This window comes from Zonotrichia leucophrys, chromosome 27, assembly GCF_028769735.1.
Source record: "Zonotrichia leucophrys gambelii isolate GWCS_2022_RI chromosome 27, RI_Zleu_2.0, whole genome shotgun sequence".
NCBI classification, from domain to species: domain Eukaryota; kingdom Metazoa; phylum Chordata; class Aves; order Passeriformes; family Passerellidae; genus Zonotrichia; species Zonotrichia leucophrys.
The window spans coordinates 214529-239372 of NC_088196.1; the positions used below are offsets into that span (position 1 = coordinate 214529).

The 24844-nt window shown below is 45.7% G+C and overlaps 1 protein-coding gene across 1 annotated transcript; it reads right to left on the bottom strand.

The window, feature by feature from the left end:
* Positions 1 to 6165: 6165 nt before the first annotated feature.
* On the bottom strand, positions 6166 to 19691 carry LOC135458317 (tRNA N(3)-methylcytidine methyltransferase METTL2-like). The gene is made up of 9 exons (XM_064733380.1): positions 19545 to 19691; positions 17923 to 18014; positions 13798 to 14144; positions 11834 to 11883; positions 11160 to 11220; positions 9875 to 10014; positions 9042 to 9148; positions 8777 to 8842; positions 6166 to 7568 (listed from the first exon to the last, which is right to left on the bottom strand). Exons 1-9 carry the CDS (start codon positions 19631 to 19633, stop codon positions 7417 to 7419), a joined length of 1104 nt encoding a protein of 367 aa, XP_064589450.1. The 5' UTR covers positions 19634 to 19691; the 3' UTR covers positions 6166 to 7416.
* Positions 19692 to 24844: the final 5153 nt, after the last annotated feature.

Consider the following 24844-nt stretch of genomic DNA (forward strand, 5'->3'; position numbering starts at 1 on the left):
TGATGCAAAACTGAGCATCCTGCTGGACTGGGTGTCTAGTCATGTTAAAGACTTTCCCTTCAATGGACCCCTTTCATCAGACTGGCAAGTGGTGGGGCAGAGACCTTTTCATACTACCAAAGACATCTCTGGTGACACTTTTGGGCACCTGGCCACATGGGGGACAATCACGGTGGCCATTAAAGTAAATTGTGTGAATGGCAGCCATTATGCAGCTTCAGAAATTAACTTCTACGAACCCTTAGTGCCACCAGATCCCATACACAACCCTGAGGTTAATCCACACTCTGCAGAATTGCCTTACCCCGAGATTAACCCAAGCCCCATGGAATTGCCTTACCCTGATGGAAATCCTTGTGTAGCTGATCCCCTCAGTGTGGAGTTCTGGTGCCACACATGGGTGCAGGCTCTCTCCCTGCCCAAAATGGCGACACAGTAGTCCAGCATTGGCAGAAATGCAGGGAAGCCACCATGAAGGAGGGTGACTTGGCGGTTGTTATAGCCTGCCCAGTAATATATGTGTTGAAAGAACACTGGCGTACCAAGAGCTAGACTATAATTAGAGAACTGAGGACACTAGTAAAAGAAAGTGGCATATCTTCCCATCATGACCTACAGTCTATCAGGACTGTGCTTGTCCTCATACCTAATGACTAGAAAAGCATAATGAAAATGATTCCAACAGCGGTGCAGTTTGCAGTCTGGCTAACCAATTACTGAGAGCTGTGTACAACACAGGCGGAAACGCTGTGAGACAGAAATCCACCAATTGTCATTGCAGCTGACCAGGGAGGGTGCTTTCGCAGTCCCTACAGCACAGGCAGGCTACCCGTGTGATGTGTATGATATCATCATGCACCTAGCTTTGCAAGCACTGCGGTGACTCCCTGGGACAGGTATCAATTCCAACATGTCATTTGTTAAGATTTTACAGGTCTGGAGGAGTCATTTGTGTAGCTCCCAGACAGACTACAAGCTACGCTCTCCTGGCAAGCTGATAATAATGAAGCCGGAGTTATTCTGTTGCGGCAGCTTGTTTTCACAAATGTGAATAAAGCTATTCTTTGTTCATGAAGGTATGCCTAAGAAAGGCATTGCTCGCTGCTTGCAACTCGCATACTTGTGACATAGCAGATATGGTTAGAACATGCCAAAATGTGGGAACTACTGCTTATAATACTAACTCTCAAGCAGCAGCTTTAGCCACACGCTTCCAGATTTTGGACACGTTGGCGGGGGGTTGTTTTAAATGCAGTTCAATGGGTCATTTTAAAAAGGATTGCCCTCAACAAAGGGATGGGGAAAAAATACCACCTAGGCATTGTCTTCAGTGTGTAAGAGGGAAGCATTAGGCTGCTGAATGCCACTCCCAGTACCCTGTAAAAGGGAAAGCTACACAGCCAGAAAGCTTCTGGCAGGAGGCGGGTCTGCACACCCCAGAAAATTAAAAAAATGCAAGGCAAAACATTTGACAAGTAAGCTCCTGCCTGCAACCACAGGAAGTGTAGGGCTGGACCTTGCCTCCAGAGAATTAGTAACTCTTATGATATCTTCAGTGCACTTAGTTCCTACTGGAGTGTGGGGAGCCCTTGGTAATAACATCCATGCTCTGCTAATAGCCTCTGCCACTAAATTGGGACTTTTTGTACTATGTGGAGTTATTGATTTGGATTATGAAGGAGAAATACAAATTATGCTATGGACTCCTGTGCCACCCTTCTTTATACCTGCAGGTCAATAAATAGCGCAACTTATTCCCCTTTCCAACAAAACCCCTAGTGGCAAGGATAAACATGGCACAAATAACTTTGGTAGCACAGGTCAGCCACAGGTTTTCTGGACAAGCTCTATTACAACAGCTCAGCTAACCTTGATTTGCATTATAGATGGCAAAAATTTTAAAGGGCTTGTTGATACTGGAGCTGATGTCTCTATTAAAAGCAATGAATGGCTTAGCAATTGGCCCACAATCAGCCCCAAATTGACCCTAATTGGGGTAGGAGGAATGCAGCGCCCTAGACCAAGTGCTCACCTTCAACTTGTCCTTGGCTCTGATAGGCAAACTGCCTGGATTGCCCCATTCATTACCTCTATACCATCCACACTAGGGGAAAGAGATGTTCTGGGACAATTTGGAACAATCATACAAATAGACTCAACCTCACTGGAGAACCTCTTTTCATAGGGGCCATTGATCAACCATTCCAAAATCAAATACTGGACATATGTAAACTCACATGGCGGACTGAAGACCCTGTGTGGATCAACCAATGGCCCCTGCAAAAGGAATGACTACTAAATTTAAAACAGGTTGTGGAAGAGCAATTGTCCTTAAGCAATATCTGCCCATCTTCCAGCTCCTGGAATGCCCCTAAATTCTGTATACCTAAGTAAAATGGCAAGCAGCCATTATTGGAGGATCTACAGGCAGTAAATGCAGTTATTGAACCTATAGGGGCTCTGCAGCCTGGGCTTCCATCACCCACAATGATTCCCCTCAATTGGCCCACATTAATTTTAGACCTAAAAGACTGTTTTTTCACCATCCCTTTACACCCTGATGATGCACCTTGGTTTGCCTGCTCTGTCCCTACCTTGAATCATGCAGAAACAAGAGATTTCACTGGACCACGTTGCCACAAAGCACATGTAACAGTACAACTACATGCCAAACGGTAGTCAATCTTGCCCTACAGCCTGTCCATTGTAAATTTCCTGCTGCAACCATATATATTATATGGATGAGATTTTACTTGCAGCTCACAATCAATCCATCTTATGTTCTATCCAGGTAGCTGTCATGCAGGCAATTCAAAATGCAGGACTCATTGTGGCACTTGAAAAGCTGCAACGTGAGTCCCCGTGGTATCATCTGGGGTGGAAAATTACTCAACAGACTATCAGTCCTAAGCCTTTACGGTTTTGTGTTAAAGACACCCTAACTTTAAATGAACTACAGAAACTCCCAGGTTCCTTGAATTGGTTGCATCCTGTTTTGGGTCTATCTACAGAACTTTTACCCTTTATTTGACTTACTCAGAGGAAACCCCTACCCACATTTGCTACGACAACTGACCCCAGAAGCTAAAACTGCCTTTGCACACTGTGCTCGAGCACTAGAAAACCGACAAAGTTGGAGATGGGATCCTGATTAATCTGTGTACCTCGTTATAACTGCTAGCAAATTTCAACCTTTTGCTCTGTTTTGATGGTTTGTTAATGATAAAGACCCTTTACACGTGTTAGAATAGTTATGCTTACCTCACACAACAAAGACTGTGTGAACTGTTAATGATATGTCTTCTAATTCAATTAAGAAAAGCAAAGAGCGACTACAAACTCTCAACAGCCAAGCTAGATCCACATACCATTTACATAACCTGCAAGTAAAGACACGGCAAGAAATTTTGCATGGTTACTATCAGAAGACACTAACTTTCAAATTGTACTTGCATATTTTTCTGGACAATTATCTATCCATTATCCCATTGTTTATGGACAGAGATAGGTAACCTCCCCTTGCATGCAAAGAGTCGCTGCAGCATGACCCCCTGTCAATGGACCAACTGTTTTTACAGACACATCCAGCAAAACCAACAAAACTCCAGTGATTTGGTGTGGAGGTGACTCTGCTCAGTGGCATAAAAGGGTATTAATGTTAAAAGATGCTTCCATATAAATTTTAGAATTGGCTGCTATCCGATATCACTTTCAGTTATTTCCACAGGAACCACTTAACATCACAACTGATTCCTCATATGCTGCCAATGTTGCATTCCGTTTAGAATCTTCCTATTTAATGCATGTTAATAACCATCTTTTGTTTACTGTGGACTTTGATTATCAGCCAGCAACATGATTTTTATGTGTTACGTGTTTACTCCCACACAGGTTTACCTGGGCCTATTGCAGAAGGTAGTAACTATGCAGATATTACTGTGATGACCGGTGTGGTACCAAATACTTTTGTTCAGGCCAAGTTGTCTCATGGCTTTTTCCACCAGAATGCTCGTTCTCTTTGCAAACAATTTCAATTGACCTCCTCACAGGCTCGTGATACCCCGTTGTCTTGTCCTTCCTGTTGTGGGATTGCTCTTGCTCCTTTAGCAGAAGGTACTAACACCCAAGGTTTAACAGCTAACTCCATTTGGCAAATTGGTATTACCCATATCCCAGAGTTTGGTTATTTGAGATATGTTCATGCTTCTATTGACACTTATTCCCATTTCCTAATGGAACTTCTCATAGCAGAGAGAAGGCCTGTGACACCATCGGGCACTGGCGCACCTGTTTCACCACTCTTGGCCTTCCCAACACCATGAGCGCACCGGCCTAGACCTCAGAGTGAGCTGCTAACTTCTTGCAGCAATGGGGTGTGTTTCACCATAGGGGCATTCCCCACTCTCCCACAGGGCAAGCCCATAGAACCCTAAAAACCATGCTTGAAAACCAAAAAGACAGGGAGCTGGGGTGTCCTCATGGCAGATTAGCTAAAGCCTTATATGTCCTGAATTTTTTTAAATTGGGATGAGACAGGACAAACTGCTTGTGAGAGACAGTATTCCTTCAACACTAAGACTCATCTAAGATCTCCAGTAATGGTAAAGGACTTTGGTAAAATAAAATTTAATGGTAAATTAACTGGACAATGGAAAGGACCCCTGGACTAAATGACATGGGGAAGAGGTTAAGCCTCTGTCTCCACAGGCCACCACATAGAGTGGATTCCATTACAGCGTGTGCGACCTTTTGTTGCACCATTCTGATTCCATGTGCATATAGTTGCTATGTTATAAGCATGTTACAGTTTTTGAAAAGTTTTTATAGTTATTATTGTTGTCACTGTTATTAATGTTTTAGGAGTTGTTTAGGTTTTTTCTTGTAGGTTTTTGTTGGCTAATAAAAAAAAAGAAAACAGGCAGGGAGATGAGGGATACGGGGGTATAACTGTTAAAGTTGCTCAGGTTATGCTCACCAGAAGGCCCTGTGGGAAAGGCACAGCTGCAGGCCGGATGGTGGCAGTTGGTTGAGACCTGAGAGGCAGTAATGGGTGAGGAGAGACACAAGCTGGGAGTGAGGTTGTGATTGGCTGGAGGAACACACGGACAGTTGTGTGAGTGGGAAGCTGATTGGCTGAAGGAACACATGGCCAGTGTATGAGCAGGAAGCTGACTGGCTGAAGGAATGTGTGGACAGTGTATGCACAGGAAACTGATTGGGTGATAGGATGTGCGGACAGCAGCGCTGCCGCTGAGCCAGCCAATGGGTGCCCTCTTTCTGTTAAGTTCTGTTAGGCCTGGGTTTGGTTTCAGTTACGTCAGGTGGAGATTAAAGGTATAAAAAAGGGCGATTTCTACCATAAAGCAATCTCCTTTGGATGCATAAGGGGGTCCATGTCACTTTGTTTCCCACTGCTACAGTCTTTGCAAGCACGATTTACATTAATCAAACCAACACTGAAAAGCATGAAACTTATTCTAATATCTGTCGTACCACACTCTAAAAATAACAGAAGAAAACAAGCTGAGCTAAAAGGCTTTTGCTGTCAAAGACAGGGAAATCCCTTCTGCAAGCCACAGTGTTGGCATCCTCTTAAGAAATGAAACAAGAGTGCAAAAATTAAACCTCCTGGAGATTTCAGATTAAAGAAAGTGTCTCATGTGTTTTGGTTTAGCACATCACCATGGCAGGGTAGTTTGTGACCTGTGAGCTGCAGCCAGTAGGAAAAGCAGGTAATTATTTATAAACCCTGGTCCTGTTAGCTGCTTCTGATCTGCTGCACTCTGAAGGTGCCCTAAAATCGGCATCAGCAGCAAACTTTTGAAAACCTGAACCCTGCCTGAGAGTAATTTATAGCATCTGAGCTATTATTTGCTGATTCCCTGGGAGGACATTCTTGTGGACAATGAGGGCAGAACAGCATCATTTGCTTTCTCCACACCTTGAATCATCTAGGGAAAGCTGGTACAGAGAGACTCACATAGTCTCAGTTCCTGCCTTCAGATCAATGTATTTTAACTCATGGATTGGCACACACCTGAATGACTAGGAAATAGCTGCACAAGATAAGCTGGCCAAGGGATTCATATCAGTGAGCAGTTGCAGAGAAGAGCAGGTTTATCCTTTGTATGCTTGTTGCCAACACAAGAGTACACAAGACAGAGACAAGGTCAGAGCTCTCCTGTTTCATGTGGAAATCCAGAGTATGAGCAAGTAGCTACTCAACTTGCTCAGCTGCTGTAAGACACCATGACCATCTCTTAGAATAAAACCATAAATAATTTTTAAAACGCAGACCAGTAGCATGACACTTAAAGGGCATCTTCTCAAGCCTGTGCTCTTCAACATCCACATTAATGACCTGGATGCAGGACTTGAAGGAATACTTAGGAAGTTTGCTGTCTGCACTGAACTGGGAGGAGCTGTCAAGTCTCTCAGGGGCAGAGAGGGCCTCCAGAGAAACCTTGACAAATCAGAGAAATGGGCATCACCAATTGTGGGAAGTTCAACAGGGGAAGTGCTGGATTCTGCATGTGGGAAGGGGCAAGCCTCGATGTGTGGGTGGACTGGGGAATGAGGCTGAGAGCGGCTGAGGAAGGGACTTGGGAGTCTTGGTCCATGGCAAGTTGAACATGAGTCAGCAGTGTCCTGGCACCAGGAAGGACATCTGTGTCCTGGGGCATTAGGTAAAGCATTCCTGGTCAGGCAGGGGATTGTCCTACTCTGCTTTGGGGCAGCCCCACCTCCAGTGCTGGGGGCAGTTTTGAGCACCACAATATAAAGAAGACATTAGGCCATGAGAGACCATCCAAAGAAGGGCCATGAGAATGGTGAAGGGCCTTGAGGGGAAGCCATATGAGGACTGGCTGAGGGCACTTGGTCTATTCAGCTGGAGGAGACTGAGGTCAGACCTCACTGGGATCTTCAACATTCTCCTGAGGGATAGCAGAGGGGCAGGAACCAATCTCTTCACTCTCCTGACCAGGGATAGGACTTGAGAAAATGGTACAGCTGTGTCCAGGGAGGATTAGGCTGGATATCAGGAAAAGGTTCTTCCCACAAAGGGTGGCTGGGCACTGAACTGGTTCCTCAGGGAATGGGTCACCGCCCAAAGCTTCCAGAACTCAAGGAGTGTTTGGACAATGTGCTCAGGCACAGGGTGGAATTGTTGGGGTGTCTTGTGCAGGGCCAGGAGTTGGACTTGATCTTCACAGGTCCTTCCCAACTCAGTATATTCTGTGATTCTATGACATCTAAAATGCTTGCTCTACTCTCAGGGCATTGATCCTTAGCAAAACTCACTTGAAGTGATGCCAGGCATGGTACAAGGCACTGAGGTCATGGGTGTGCAGAATGGCATCACACACATGTCACCAAGGAGGAGATGAAGAGGCTCCAGCCCACAGTCCACATGCCTCATGGCTGAAGGGTGCTGGGTTTGCAGTACTTGCACTGGATCCACACCCGATACATCGTCATCTGCTTCCCACGGTTCACTTGCAATCGCCGATCAACCAGATTCTGGACTTTTTCCAGCCCAGCTGTGGTGAACAGATGATCTAACTCATCTGGAAGCAAAGAGAAGGAAACTGAGGAGACCATAGCTTTTCTTTAACTGATACCTGCTCACAGGTATCAAACAAGATAAGTACTTTACTAGGGGAGTTTAACATCACAGTTTTTCAAGTTTTCCTTCTAGCAAAGAAGGAAAGAATTATTTGGAGTACATCTAGAACTACAGACTTGACAAAGGAATCAGCAGCAATTTCAAATAAGCATACTGCTTGTAGTAAGTAATTAAGGAGCATCTTCTGGCAAGCTGGGACAGAGCTATTACTTCCCCCTTGCCCAGAGGAATTTCAGAGTCCACAAGACCAAAGAACAGGATCAGACCTATGCTTTTAAATAGTGGCAGTAAGATCTGTGCTGCCTAGGCTGGAGGGGAATGGGATTCATTAAGGTTAAATTTGGGAAAAAAAAATCCCCCACACCCTGTTGGGGCCCAATTAAAGCACTAAGAGCCCTTGAGGCCTCAACAATTCCACTGGCAGATAATCCTGACCAAACAAGTAAGTCTCACAGTGCCCCAGTCCTGCTGAGCAGCAGAGCTTACTCCCAGAGCACGTGGTTTGTCTGGAGTTTCTGTAGGAAAAGTTTGACAGGTTTCAGCTTGTGCTTCTTTATCAGATGCTTTCCATTGTGAAGTATTCACCAAACATGCATTAAACATTCATTTTGTTGTGCCAAATACGAGTTGTGCAGAGGGGAACAGTTCAGTTGTGCCAATGCTCTAGAACTGACTGGGCTCAGAGGCCTGTAGTGGAGGGACTGGAGGTGCAGCTGGTGATAAACAGGAGAATAACAACTGCTGCTAACACCAAGCAGCAGCTGAACTGGAGGGGCTGCCTCAGCTCCATGCTGAACCACACCCTTCTGATTTCCTCACAGGAGAGCAGGAAAATTAAGGGAAGGCCTGCTAAGTGGTGTCCATCTCTCTCCATCATCTGCAGCCAATATACAAGGAGAGCTCCTCCAATCCCACCCCTCCCAGGGTAGCACACACACCAGTTTTCCTCTTAAAGGATTTTCCACTAAGGAAATTGACCATGTCATGCTTGCACCAGAAGCTGAGAAGCCCAGGCCACTGTTTAATTGGGAGATACTTAACATTTCACAGTGCTCCAAGAAAGAGGCTGAAAAGATCTAGCGGCCGATCAGGAGGGCACAGGGACAAGAAGTGGTGAAGAGAGTCAGAAGGATGTTTCTGGCCTCCTACCTTGTGTAAAGAAGTAGACTCTGGTGCCATCACCTCTTACATAGAAGTTATCAGACAGACATTGACCTAAGAGAAGACAGATATAAACATACAGTTACCAGTGATCACTTAAAAATCAACAACTGCCATCCAACAACAGGCCCTTCTCCAGCACACACTGTGCTTTGCAGAGTTAATGAGCTGCCTCCAAACAGGGCAGACACAGCTTTCAGAGAAGCAGAATCTACTAGTGACGGGGCAAGAATTCCCAGGGGAAAGGAAATACCTTTCTTGAACCGAAGCTGGGCAAGATCATAACGGCCGTAATCTCGCAACAAGATCATTCCTCCTGGTTTCAGAAGGCGACTCAGTCTGGTCACAATGCACTGCATTCTGAGAGAAGAACAAACCAGGAGCACTCAACAAGCTGCAAAACTGTGTTTCTTTCCTTCCAAAAAGATGGAATAAAGTTCTTTACATTTCAACTTCATGTGAAGAGCTACCCAAAGCTCAATTCTGAGCTCTCCCAGAGTCAGGTGGGTTCATTTTATTTGGCCTTTATTTTTTGACATTGTCCGATTATGCTTTTTTCCTACAAGGATAACATCCTGCCACAGCAGGGATTAACTGCTCTCTCTTACTGATTACAAAAGGATCTTCACTAGTTTCTGCAAAACAAGTAGTAAGCAAACTTGAAGAGAAGTGTTGTGAAGTAAAACTAAAGGGAACCAAAAAAGAGACTAGTGTAGGTTGCAACAATTATCACACTAAGACTACAGCGCTTTCTTTACATTTTTCCTGAACCTGAACCCTTCTTTCTTGCTGCCTTCCATGTTAGAAATTAATCTACCCCATGAGCCTGAAAATCCAGCAGAATACTTTCCAAAGTGAGTGCTCAGTGTGGCTGGGGCTCAGAACAGTGATCCAAGCAACGATCACCCTGTCCTCTGTCAGAATTGGTTATAACAGCAAATACCTGCAAATTTTGTTGGCTGAGGCTTCGTGGAAAACTGGACCACAAACAGAACAAACTTTAATTTTCCTTGATAGGACATTATTAAAGAACTCCAGTCATAGAAGGATTATCTTCTGCAATCAGAAGGAATTATTAAAACTTACTTCTCTGGGAGAATTGCTGAGAGGACAAAGATAAGAATAACAATGTCAAGACTCTCCTCTGGCATTGGGAAAGGACTTTGGTCATTGCACAGGTCATGGACAAATGCAAAGCAGCGAGAAGAATCATATTCTGCATTGTTCTGTATTTGAGGGAGAGAAATTAAGAATATTAGTAGCAGACCCTGATCTCAGTATTAGCTGGACTATATGGATTATTAGTATTATATGGAGTATTTTAAATTTCACATTATCAAGAGGTCTGTCCAGAGATCTGTTGCAGTCTCACTGGACTTTTGTGTCAGGTATATTCCTTGGTCAGGCAAGGAACAGGTGTGAAGTGTGAAAAAATATTTACACACAGGAGATTTACAAAGAGCTTTGGTCTTGTTACAGTCAATCAAAAAACCCCATAAAACTGGACCAGGGTTGATCACAATTTTAAGGTCAGAATTTCCACTAACAGTGGTAAGAAATGAGAGATTTATACTGATAAATTGGAAACCTTTACATAAGTGAGAGTATCAGGGCACCTCTCTGCATCACTGAAATCAATATTCATTTAATCTACAAACAGATATTCCCTATACCCCAAAAATAAAACTTGATTGACTACAGTTACAGCCTTAAAAAATCAGATTTAGTTGCTGCTACAGATTGCAGAAGCCTCTACAAACAGTGCTTGTGTCACATACAAAAGATGAAATGGATGCTGACTGTGGTGCTATGCTCCCCTGTCATCTCAGGATTGCATTTGATACTTCATATATTCTCAGTACTGCCTTGACCAGAAATTTATCAGTGGTATTTGTCCTTTGACCAAACTCCAACCTCTTGCACCACAAACACGATCCCTCCTCAGGTGCTTGTACAGAAGAAATCAGACCATGTTCCCAGAACTGTGGTGACAGTGACACAAATAAACCAAAACCAGCTTAAGTTCCTGTTAAAAAACAGCCTGAATGTTTTCAAGGTTTGAGTTTTTTTCAAGTTACTCAGCTAAAAGAACACTGCATTGAGAAAAGTACTGCCAACCACAGGGGAAGAAAATCTGTCTGACTTGTTGGCTGCCAATGTGACATTTTGAGAACTTTTACTTCCCTAATTTCCACTATCTTTGATGGCTCACTTTCCAGATTTCCCAGTGCAAGGGTCAGCACCAGGGCTGGCTAAAACCAGAAAGCTGCCAGCACAGCCAGAGAGTCACTGGCAGCTGGTATAGATTTGTGTAAATGGGCAATTGGCCCCAGATACTTCCCACATCTTCGTAAGTCACCCCTGAGATTACCTGGACAAGATCCACAGCTGCTGTAGAAAAATCACAGCAATAAACGAACAAGCCTGGGTCACTGCAATAAATCAAAGAAACTCATCATTTATGTTGAGGAATTAAGGAGTGTTTCAAATGCACAAAGCCCAGAAATCCTAGGCTTCAGTTTTTGTGCAAAATCTGATGGATTCCATTGCTCCTTTATGTCCATTCTTTTCATATGGAACTGACTGCTTCCTTTTTATTTTAAAGCTAAAACCAAGGGCTTCCAAGCTCAAAACACAATAACCTGAAGCTGCAGATGGCAAAGATACCATTAGCATTTGGCTTTTCTCTGAGCTTGTCATGGAACATTTTTCCAATTGTTTTTCAGAGGCTGGTATCTCATGCAGGTAAAAGCCTACTGACAATTACTTCACAGAATCCCAGAATGGTGTGGGCTTGGAGGAATGTTAAAGATCATCCAGTTCCACCCCTGCTATGGGCAGAGACACCTTCCACTAGACCAAGGTGTTCCAAGCCCTGTCCAACCTGGCCTTGGACACTTCTAGGAATGTGGAAGCCACAGCTTTTCTGGACAACCCATGCCAGGGCCTCCCCACCCTCAAAGGGAACAATTCCTTCCTAATATCCCATTTATCTCTGCCCTCTGGCAGTGGGAAGCCATTTCCTCTTGTCTTGTCTCTACTTACTTGTTGGTTTGTAAAATTGGGAAGACTGTATTCCCAGCCCCACAGCCAACCTGCATAAACAGAGCAGATGCATACAGTGAAAATCATTCCTTCAGCATGTACATGCAGATAATTTTCAATCATCTCTCTACAGCCATGTAACGAAGAACTACACATTAGTAAAGCTGAGAATGGCAGTGACTATTCTGAAGTGTCCATGCAAGATCTGAGCCTGTTAAGGTCTGAGGAACAGGATTACATGTGTGGGAAACCACTAAGCAAGCTCTTGTCAAAATCTTAGTAACAAGCTATACATTGTTACTCTTTTGAAAGCTGTTTTTGCTGGAATCCCAAGCATAACAACCTGAATGAGTCACTGAAGCACGGGCAAAGGCCATGGATGAGTTACATACACTTCCATAGAAAATCAGAGCAATGGAGAAGTTAGGTTTGCTTTACTCTAATTACTCCTTCTGCTTGTTCCCATTTGAAGAGATGATGGCTCACACAACTGGGTTTAGGGAATCTGCCTCTGAATGTTTAAAGAATCAGTAAAATTGAAACAGACTGAGCAAAAAACACCATAGAGGGTTTGCAGTGACAGCTGCAAGTTAAAGAGCTCACTCAGGTGAGATAGGAGATGCACGTTGAGAACACTGTAGTCTGAGGAAATCGTAAAAGTGTCAAATTAAATTTAAAAATTCAGGACAGTTCATACTAACTCTCCCTGGAAGGGCAGGACTTTCATATAATGCTAAGTAATAAACAAATCCAGTAATATCTACAGTGAACAACTAGAGGTGACAGAGCAAAAAGGTCACAACCAGCTGTGAGCCGTCCAATACTTAAAATTGCCACAAACTTCTCTGGGACAAAGCCTGTATCAGTTTGGGATTCCCTGTTATCACAAGGGCCCTAAGGAACAAACCCAAGAGCATCTTTACATTCTTGGCTTCGTTGCTTTGTTTCACATCTCCCAAGGCAAATAGGAGTCAACACAAACATGCAGAAGACAATGACAAGGTGTCCTAGGGTGACTAGATGATGCTTGCATCCCTGCTTGTCAGTTCTGTTTATGCTGGATGTTAAGTTCTGCATCTTTAAGACTGGTTCCAAGAGCGAAGGAGGAGAGAAGAAGTGTGCAGTTTGTTTGCAGAAACTGTACTTGCTCCTTCTGCTCTGTGTTCCTTCTCATGGATTGTGTTGTCTGCAAGACAGGCAGTGGGAGAGAACTCTCCTTTACTTTTAGTTATTAGCTAGCTGAGCTAGCGAAGTTCCCCGGACTGTGGTTTATCTTTTCCTTGGAACTGATCGACCCTGCTCTGGGCTAAAACCCCAGAACACTGGGAGCACACATCTGTGGCCCACCAGGGCCCAGGATGCAGCATTCCAGCACTGAGGGACTGATAACAGACTGAGTGAGCCAAGCTACACACCACGACAGGGGTTTTCTGAAGGTGCCATCTCTTCAGAACAGTGAGAGGTTTTATCATTCAGTATTATTCATTTTTATGCCTGTGAATACTTTGCTTGTTAAATAAACAGCTTTTTTCCACTTTTCTCCTGGGAAATATTTTCCTGAACCAGTTGTGGGAGGGGCCACTTGAATCTGCTTTCCAGAGAAACCGCTTTGTAAGTTTCCTCCCAGATTTGCCCTGAATCAGGACAGAAGGGAAAGCTTTATACAGAGTAGAAGAATCAGCTTCTTCAAAAGATGACCTTAAAACACTTGTTTGAACATCTGATAGCAATAGTTTGGCTTTTAAACTTGTAAACTTCTTATGGTTCTTGTGCTCTGCTAATTCTGAACCAAAAGAATCCCAAGAGATTTAGTTCAGTTCTAAACTACCCTCCAATTTTTGCATTTTACTGACTGAAGGCAATCATTCCCTCCCTTGCTGTTTGACAGTGACACACATTTTTATGCCCCAGTCACACTGACACAAGAGAGGCTTTGATGTGTGACTTTGATTTCCAGCTCTTACCTCTAATATCCGGTAAGATGCAGCTGCTCCTGGGTAATGCCCATCACTGCTTTTCTGTGCAGCCAACTCCTCCGTGTGGCCTCCAGGTGGGCTTTTTATCAGGTTTAACTGTCTCTCTGTCCTGGTTTCCAACGAGCAATGGCAAATTTCACAGCTTCCCAGCCCTTCCTTTTTGGATTCTTCTTTGTTACTAAATCCATGCACAGAATCTCCATTTTGGCTTGAGTTCCTGTGAGGTGCCAGCTCAGGAAATTCAGTGAACAGCCAGTGCCTGTCCTTGAAGAAGCCATTTTCGTGGATTTTATAGAAGTCATCCCAGTATTTCTTAGCATTTACCTCATATTCCTCTGTGAACACAAGCAAAAACATCACCAGGCATCAAATCAGAAGGTCTCAGGGTTTAATCAGTTCAGAGAGTGAGGGATCACTGCAGGTACCTATGCACCAACCTGCTGTAATAAGTGACATTATTGACTGAAAATCCTTTATTTAAATTTGCAATCCTACACAAACACTCAGCCTATGTCCTCACAGTCACTTTGTTAAGACTTAAAAAGGGAAAAGAGAGAAGAGGAAACTCTGTCTCCTGGTAGGATTTAAAGGAAGCTGCAACAGAAAAAGGCTCTTTGAAGGAGATTGGATTAAAGAAATCCAGGTTTTACTTCCATCTCTAACACTGACTTGTTCAGCTCACTGGAACAATTAATTTGGAGCCTGGTGACATTAAGTGTAAAGCACAACTCCTAAGGAATTTTCTGAGAGCTGCCTGGAGCTGAAAGCTCCTGTCCAACACACTGCTCTTATTTTCAGGTGGAGAAACCAAAAAATCAACAAAAAATCAAAAGAGTCAACTCTCCCTGCCTGGCAGGAAGCTCAGTTAGAATTTATGCAATCCTGCAGGTAACAGGACAGCATGTTTTCCACATTTTGCTGGAGTCCAGTCCAGATAACTTTACTTTCCATAGTTCTGTGCATGTCAGAGCATCACACATTTATGAACTAAAACAAAAGAGGGGAATCAACAGTGACCACTGCATTAAAGTAGCAGTGGAGAACTAAGGTGGACAAGCTAAAGATGAACAGAATTAATTTGAGCAGCAGCACTTTCACATCAAATGGTTCACTTCAGGAGCAAGAGGTGATTACAGGGAGCTGGAAAAGCTCTTACAAAGCCATGATCAAGTGAAATTTGAGTCACCTACAAACTTATTTCCACACACTTTCACAGATTTCAGATCAAGTACAGTCTGGGGGAACTATTTCTTCCACGGGAAGCTACAAATCCAAGTGACTTTCTATGACTTCATCAATGGGATGAGTTCTTTGTTCTGGGAACTAACCTAATTATAGCATCCTGTGCTTGAAATCACCTACAGACATTAACATCCATGGCCAGAAATCCCAATTGCATGCCAATAATAAGTAACTCCTCAACCATCTTTGGATGGCAACAAATGCATTACTGAATAAAAATGACTGTAGGGTGTTATTAGCTGAACTGCTGTTTATTTGTCTTCCTGAAGAACATAAAACTGTTTCAAAGTGAGATTGTAAAGTGAACTCAGAACACCTGGAAAAATATGTAGCCTCAGCCAAATATAGACAAAAATGGCTTTAACAAAGAAGCACTTAATCAGTCATATGTCTATTTTTAGTAGGATATATCCCTGCAGCACAAAGAGCTATATAAAAAATAATCTCTTTACCTCAACTACAAGGATTTTCTCCTTTTAAGAAGCCTGGTTCTTACACACGAAGATGAAGGAAACTTTAATGTCTGGTATTAGACACAAGCAGTAAGTTTGCACCATGATCTCACTGTAGGTCACAGTGAACAGGGCCAGGTCAGTTCACTGTTTGCATGGAAGGAGTCAGTGACTGCTGATGCTGAAAGAAGCACTGTTGACCCAAACCCTTGCACACTCTACCCTAAACTTTCTTTCTCCCATGTACCAGCAGGAATATGCAAGGCTTCTGAGGCTGAAACTCTCTTTCACCTAACAAAAATACAGATCCTGATTCCTGCTCATCTCCAACAATTCCATGACAGCCTGACTGCTGTGGAATGCTCACCTGAGACACAGGCACATAATTCCAGCCCAGCCATTTTGGATTGCCCATATTTTTGCCACATTACACTGGTGAAGAAGACATTGTACTCTTCCTTTGTTACATTAGCTTGAAATTCTGTTGGATGCTATTGAAGAGCTGTCATACTCCAAACTACATGTGGGGAAGCTTTATTTAAAGCTCATTTACCTTGGAGCCTGCTGTTTTCAAAGCCCTGAATAAATGATCAGTATCAATGTAAATACAAAAAATTAAGGGCCAGCTGACAAAGATCATACAAGAAACAGATTTAAGCAAACATATGACTGTGGCTTCCTGCCAGAAAAGTTCACATCACACTTATTTCAGGCCCTTTTTGGAGTATTAGTTCACAGTGCCATCAGTGTGCAAGCCAGATTCCTCCAGAGACTTCCCTGATAAGGACTCCTGACTTCCTGCTCACCTTTGTAAGAGCATACCCCCAAAGCCAAGCCCATGCTCACCCCTTCACTGTGCAAAAGAAGAGCAAACAAAAGTAACTGTTCAAAAAGACCAGAAGAGAACCAGGGACCTCCTGAATTGCAAGGGGGCTAACCATGGAGCCTGAAAGGAAACCAAGAAACTTGGATTTCTTTCTCTTTCTTTTCCCAGCCAGGAGACACATGTTCCACATAGCCACAGAGCTTCCCTCCTTCTTCAGAACAAATCCTGACATCTCCAAGTAATCCACAGAATAATACAGTCATAATGACCAATATTCTGCCTTTGTTCTCCTCCTTGGACATCCTGATTCTCAAACTACCAGACCCTTCAGGCACATTTGCCTGGGCTGCTTTCCCTGCTTTCCAGCCATCCCATTGTCTCCACATGCTTCCCAGTGAATAGCAACCATCAACATTTGACTGGCCTCCATTGTTCACTCTGGGAAATACATCATGGAGTTCTGACAAACGGTTCCAACAGCAAATTGCTCCACAATTTCCTAGTTGTATATAGGTTCTCAAAGCATGACAGACAGCACCCTTTAATGCTAACCAGATTTTAAAATGAGCTCAACACAATGGGCATCACAATGGAAAACTGCTGGATACCTCTAGGAGTCCAAGAAATTAGGAGGGTTACTCTTTGGTGAATTAAATTTGCTATTGTGAACACAACTGGAAGCTATATGGAAGTGTCTCAATAGTTCCAGTAGTGCTCAGCATCATCTGACCGGTGACACACTCGATTTAATTTGCACAAAAGGAGCAGATACACCCTAGAGCTCAGCAGGGTATAACAAGATCATCATCAGATAAGTTTCTTATCACACCAAAGAACTATTTCACCAACATTTGAGGGACTAGATGATCTCTACCAGGTGTGGAGAAAATGCATTATTAACTATGAATGGCTTCAACCATTACTTAACCAAAGACCTGAGCACCTCGAGCTTGATTCAGAGACAAGTAAGCTCTGCATTTTGGAGTGATAAATATCCTTTAAATCATACAAAATTCAAACTTTGGAATCCCTTTGCTATCTGAGGATAAACAATCAAGATAAAATAATTTTTCTTTCTCTGATTAAATTGTTCTCATGTGGTTTGTTTGCTTTGTAGAGATATGGATATCTCTTTGTAGAGATATGGACACTACATTCTCAGACCCTTTAAAGAGAAAATCAGCTTGGATCAGGGCTCACTCCACAGCAAGTCAGCAAAAACTGCATACTAGCAGTTAAGCTTTAAAGAGCAAAAATAAGTAGAGGCAACAACTCTACACTCAGAGAGGTTTGTTGACAATGAATACTAACAAGTATTTAACACACACATCATGACAGAGAAGCACAACCCAATCTGACTCCTCCCAACCAGCAGGAGTCTCTAGTGAAGGTGGAAGAGTCACAGGGAGATAAATTAAGACCAGAAAGGTTCCTCCTCCTCAATTTCCCATTATCACAGCAGTGTTAATGCCTTCTGAGTGACTGGGAGATGGGGAAGAGAGGAACTGATGATGTTGTGATGTGGCTCTGGCCAGACTGTTCCATTCCTGGCACACATGAGCTGACTCACATGAGGACACTCTCCAAAAGTACCTTGTTTGTCTTGTGGCAATAGTTGTGAGCTGTTTTCTTGAACTTTACTCCTGGCACTGGCTTCCTGCTCTTCTGACCATTCCACATTATCCCTGTTGTGAAAAATAAGATGAACTAGAGCTAAGCATGGTAGGAAAGAGAAAGGTCTGGAGAGCCCTCCAAATGGACAGGGGTGCAGATGTGATCCCCAATTCCAGCCCAGCACCAGCACAACAGCCCAGTCAGCATGTGCAGGTCCTAGTCCTGAAGGAACTCGTGGAATTGCAAACAGGAGGGATCCTAAATCTGTCCCATTTTGGATGCTCACTCAAATTTAAAGAGAATAGATCCTTGCTAAAACCATGAGAGCACTCAGCACAAAACCACATCGTCTTTCTCAAGTTAAAGCAGAAAAGGCAGCTGGGTTATTTGGGAAGGTAACTGTTAAATGAAATCAAATGATGAGAAAATTAGGGGAAGCTTTAAAGAATTAAGAATTATTAATAACTTCAATGCACATACACAGCTATGCAGTCATTAAAGTGATTCACTTGGCCTTTTTTCATTAAAACAAGTCAATGAAAAGCAGAGTACAAGGCTCAAGAAGCAGTACTTGTCTCACAAGGAATCAGTCTTCTGATTTTAACTCACAAAACAAAGGCTTAAATATTAAGTCTGTGAAAAAACAGATTACTGAGAATTTCTACAGGAAAACTAAGGATATGCTTTTGTAACATACCTTTTGTATAGAACAGTCCCAGAAGGAATGACAGGCTGACACATATAAATATTACTTAATTACAAATTAAACACACCCAATTCTTAACATGGTATAGCAGTCAGAGACCAAAAGTGGATCTATTTACCCCAAAAATGCAAAATACCTTCACTTCCCAGCAAATTAGAGAATTTGCATGTTTAACTAACTTAAAACAACTTCTGCATGTACATAAAGAGCTCCTGTTCCAAGCACACACTTGGCACAACCTTACTGAAGGAATGTCAGGTTATGGATATTCCGACAGAAGGTAATTTACCTTTATTAACCACAGCAATAAAACAATTGCTACAACCACAGGAGCCTGAGGAATGCTACTGCTTCAGGAGGGGTTGAGAATGACTCAGAACTCTCTGCTGATCAGTCCTGAAGATTCAGGACACTCCAGGGATCAATCCCAAAGGTTCAGGAGCCCCCAGAGAATCAGTCCCCAAGGCCCAGAACCCCGCAGGGAGCAGTTCCAAGTGCTCAGGACCCCCGGAGAGCAGCACTCCGGACCAGCACCGGGCACACAGGGCAGTGCCCTGCTCGGGGATGCCGGTCCCCGCCCGGCCCGCAGTCGCTGTGCGGCCGCCAGCCCCACACCCACCGCTCCCCCGGCTTGCTCCACGCCCTCAGGGTGTCTCTCGAGGCGCGTCCGGAGCAGAGGGCGGTCACCGCGGTCAGGGCCCCGTGAGGCGGAGCGGGCACGTCGGGACTGGCCCATTACACAGCGCCTGGCCACAGACACCGCAAATCGGAGAGGCGGCGGCGGCGAGCCCGCCCCGGCCACCCCCACCCCACCGCCGGGCGGCACCGCAGGGCAGCAGAACCCCGGGCGGCTCACGGGGGTCTAGAGCGGGCAGCGGCGGCAGCGCTCACGCACCAGGCGTTGTGCTGGAAAAGCCGGGAGGGGTCAGTGAGGAGCCGCCTCCCGAAAGGCCGCCGCTCCCCGGCCTCGCAGGGCGCCGCCATGAGGGGCCGGGCAGCGCCGGAAGCGGAAGCGGCCCCACGCGGTCCGACCCGAAGGAGGACTGCGGGTGGCGGTCACGTGGAGGGGGGGCGGTCAGGTGAGGCGGTGCCGTGAGGGGGGAGGGCCCGCCAATGGCTCTGGGGAGTTTAACTCCATTTATCGCGTTCCAGGGAGTGCCTGAACGGGACAGGGCACCACAGGGCTTCTTCTGCTCCAGCCTTGCTGCTCCAGTGGGGTCATTCCAGAGTACATGCCACAGAATCCCAGAATGGTTTGGGTAGGAAGGGACCTTAGAGACCACCCAGTGCCACCTCTGCCATGGCAGGGACACCTTCCACTGTCCCCGGGTGCTCCAGGTTCTGTCCAGCCTGGCCTTGGACACTTTCAGGTATCCAGGGGCAGCCACAGCTACTTTGGGCACCCTGTGCCAGGGCCTGCCCACCCTCACAGGGAGGAATTTCCTCCCAACATCCCAGCAAATCCTGCTCTTTCAAATTGAACCCATTCCCCCTTGTCCTCTTACAACGAGGTGTAATGGGTTCAAATTCAAAGGATTTGAATGGATTGCCCAGGACTGCCTCCAGACAGTTCTGGAATATCTCCAACAATGAAAGCTTGACACCTCTGGACAATCTCATCCAGTGTTGGTCACTGCACAATGATGAAGTTCTTTTGCATGTTCAGGTGGAACTTCCTGGGCATCAGTTTGTGCCTGTTGCCTCTCGTTCTATTGCACAGCACCTCTGAGCAGAGTCCAGCTCCATCTTCTTGGCACCCTTTTAGATATTTATTTGTTTGGCCTTCTGGGAAGAGGGAGGGAAGATGAAGGAGGAAGGACAGAAATTGAGGAGGCCACCAGGATGATCAGAAGGATAGAACACCTCTTGTACAAGGAAAGACTAAGACAGTTGGGATTGTTCAGCCTGGAGATGAGAAGCTCTGTGGTGACTTGAATGTGGCCCTTTCCAGTACCTGAGGGAAGTCTCCAAAAAAGATGGAGAACAACTATTTACAAGGGCCTGGAGTGACAGGAAATGGCTTCACACTGACAGGGGGCAGGGTTAAATGGGATATTTAAGAAATCCTTCCCTGGGAGGGTGGGCAGGCCCTGGCACAGGGTGCCCAAAGAAGCTGGGGCTTCCCCTGGATCCCTGGCAGTGCCCAAGGCCAGGTTGGACGGGGCTTGGAGCAGCCTGGGATAGTGGAAGGTGTCCCTGCCATGGCAGGGGTGGCACTGGATGGGCTTTAAAGTCCCCTACAAACCATTTTGTGATTCTGTAATTTTGTTCATAGCGTGCAAAGGGAGGCACAGGGTGACTTTCCAAATTTTGGGGGGCATCTTTCTGCAACACTTGAAGGAGTCTCTATCCATCCACACTGGCTAGTGCTGTCTCTGAGCTCCTGTGGGTGGCAACCAGAAGACAAAAGTGAGAGACACTGGCTTGTGAAACAGCCCAGCCCCACTCAGCACCAGCTGCTGTACCCATGGCTTTGGAGGGACCTGGTACCTGGGGAGTTTAAACTGCACAGGGGTGAGACATGCCCCTGGTGGCACTTCCAGCAGTGCCTTTGCAGAGCAGATGGCAGCCATGCAGATGCTTCTGGATGTACAACCAGAGAAAAAGCTTTTCTGGAAATCTCATCTTGGGGCCCCTGTGTTTTGTTTATGTTGTTATATATGGCAGAAGTACCCCAGTAGAGAGGGGCACTTCCTCTGTGTCCCACAGAGGCAACTCCCCTGATAATCTGAAACAATTCTCCTGAGGCAGAGTTGCCAACTCCACCCATTTCCCAAGGACTTTGAGGTGAAGGATTCCTCTGGTAATTGTAGCTGCCCGAGTAATTTTTCCTATGGGCTGAAGAGGAGGAGAGTGGTTGGAGCTGTGACTGAGCCTTGTCCTGCTTTCACAGAGCTCAAAGGGAGCAGAGATCCCAGCAGCCTTGAGAAGATCTGGACAAGTTATGCCATGGGGATCCATCCCTATTTTTCACACTGCTGGTTAGGTATATGGCAGGGAGGACAATTCCTTGCAGTTTATCATTAGCCAGAAGAGGTAAGGTTGACTCTTTCTATGTTCCATCTGCTAAGGGAAGAGCGTGGCCTCTGCTCTTGTAGCCAGGAACATCTGAAACAAACTGGAAAAAGGGAAAAAGTGAGAGTCTGGACTAAATCCAGGGACAGAAATCCCCATCATATCATGATGCCTCTGTGGCACCTGAGGTACAAAAATAAGGCATCAGACCCTGCTGAGACAGGGCAGGATGACTTTCCTGCTGGAGGAGCCATCAGTCCCTCACCACCAAAGACTTGCTTCCATGTTTATCCCATGTGGGTGGGAACCCTGCAATATTTTAAGGGAACCAATGGCCTCATGTTAACATCACATCCTTGTCATCTGACAAGCACCAGTACAGGCATGCAGGAGGCTTTTAACTAATCTGTTGGTTTACAAAGATTTCTAGGTTTCCTCCAAGGAAAAAGACCGTAGATACCTAGCCTTACCTTCCTCTGTCCTAAGGCTTCCAGCTTTCCTGGCTGGGCAGGTGAGCCCTGCTGGCTGTGGAGCCCAGGATGGAGTTGGGGTCCTGGATGTCACCCTTGTGCCCTAGGGAAGTGCCCAGGCAATGACTGAGCAGAGCAGGGAGTGTTGCCAGCACTCCAGGGAGATTTCAGTCTTTGGGAGTGACACCAAAAGGGCAGCTGGAGAGACTCCATCCACAGAATCCAGACCTGACACCTCCCATGGCTCTGGGGTCAAGTGAGCCTCCTCTGTGACCAGATCAAAGCCCAAATTGTCCTCAATGGTTGTGCTCTTTGTAATGAGAAAGTGTTGGAAAACTGCCCTGCCTGCTGGCAGTCAGCACAGAGAGATTTGCCAAAAAGAGGTTAATAATAACAATAATTTTAATAGTGTGTCCTTTGCCTTTCACCCACTCCTTCCATCTCAGGATCTGAAGAAATGTAGCCACAATAATGCAATGAAACTCCCTCCCTCCCAGCAGGGTTGGATGCTGAGGCCAAAGAAGATTAAATTACCTTTCCATGGCCACTCATAACCCATCACTTCCTTCAATGCTCCACCAAGCATACAGACACAGCCCCTTCTCTTATACCCTCCTGAGGGGTGGCACTGCTGAGACACACCGAGTTCACACTGGGCCTCTCTGCCATATAATGCAAAGCAAAAATTCAACCCAAGATGAAGGGGAGTGCAGAAACAGAGAGAATTTAAGCTGTGCTCAGTGCATGGTGTGTCCCACACCAGAGTGACCCAAAGAGAGTTGCAGAGACACAGCAGCCTCCCTGTGTTTGTGTTGCTGGGTAGCTGAAGGAGAGGCCAGGTAGGAGCAGAGAGCAAGGAGGTGAATGCCAGTCCCCTCCTGTGGTGTGTCCTGGGCTTCCTGCAGCTCCCTGCTGGCCAAGGGGATAGCTGGAATCAACATTGTGGGTGTCAGCCACATCCCCGGGACTGTGAGGGAAGGTGGAGTGAGTCAGTGGGGAGATACCACAGTCATGGAATGGTTGGGGTTTGAAGGGATCTTAAAGACCATCTCTTTCTACCCACTGCAATGGGCAGGGACATCTTCCACTCAACCAGGTTACTCCAAGCCCTGCTCAACCTGGCCTTGAACTCTTCCAGGGATGGGGCAGCCACAGCTGTTCTGGGCACTCTGTGCCAGGGCCTCCCCACCCTCACAAGGAGGAATTTATTCCCAATATCCTATCTAACCCTGCCCTCTGGCAGTGGGGAGCCATTCTCCCTTGTCCTGTGACTCTAGGCCCTTGTAAAAAAGTCTCTCTCCATCTTTCCTGTCAGCTTCTTCAGGTAGTGCAAGGTCACAATGAGGTCACTCTGAAGCTTTGTTTCTCCAGGCTGAACAATCCCAATTCTCTCAGAAAATGTGTTTGAGGAAGGGGAGCCCGAAGTACAACAACCTAAATTATTCCATGATTTTGTGCCAAGGAAAATGCAACATTTTGTTTTTTGTTTTTAATTCCAGCTCTTTCTTCTCTTCTCCAAATCTTAAGTTTTCTGCCCAGCAGATGCTCCAGATCCTGAACTATCCTGAAGTGCTGATGTACTCACCATCTACAGTCATGTCCTTCAGTACCTCCTGGAGACTCTGTTCTGGAAAATGGATTTCCACTGAGAGTGTTGGGACTTCAGCACTCCAACATTGACCTGCTTCCCTAGAATTAATGGGGAGATGTGTTTCATTTCAGAAAATTCCCTAGACACGTAGAAAACCACTTTCTGAGTTGTGAATCAGACAAAACGCCCCTTTTGTCATCTTCTGTCTGTATTGGAAGTGCTTTGCTTATTTTTGGGGTTTATTAACAGAAAACAGTTTACAAAAGGAGTTGACGGGGTCCAAGGAAAGAGCACTTCAGCGCTTCCAGGAATTAAAGTAGTAGTAAAAAGAATTCTGGCCTTAAGTGTTGCTGTGTCAGTGGGGTGGGTTTCAGGGTGTCCCCACTCCCTGGAAACCTCCGTGGGGCAAATGTCCCTGTCCAGTGTGGGAGATGATCACTCAGCAGGCCAGAAGGTGGAAGGCTTGGGCCGAACACGTACAGACACCACCATCTAGTGGTGCCGAGCTCCAACAGCCTCCATGCAGCCCGGAATCCGCACGTCCCGCACAGTTGGACCTACTACCGCTCCCAAATGGCTTCTCCCAGGGAGCTGAGAGCAACCACAAAGTCCACACAGCCCTGCCCAAGGAGGGACCTACGGCTGCTCCCTCTCCTCTACTCCGGCCAGCACAGTGACACTGCCTTGACATTTTGGGGGGAAAAGTCACTCCCGACTCCCAACAGCTGCTCCTCGTGGTCATGGGCTTGATGCTGCAAAGAGCTGTGCCCCCTGGCATCAAGGGCAGTGAACTGGGATAAACTGGGGTCTTGCCTCATTCCACAGCTCCATGGAAAATGGAAGTCTCCTGCCTGAATAGCATATGTGGACTCGTTGGAGCTTCTCCTGTGGAAGCAGCCCCAGGCAGCCTGAGGGGAGCTCATCCTGCTTCTTCAGGCTCTGCCTTTGCCTTTGCCTGATCCCACTGGCAGACAAAATGCTCAGCCTGGGGCCAAACCAAGCTGGGCTTAACTCCACTCAAGCCCAGATTCCACTTGGGTGCTGGAAGCACCCACTGAGCTCCTACCTGGCACAGCTGGGGACACTGAACACTGCCCAAGGTTCCTGAATATAGTGTGG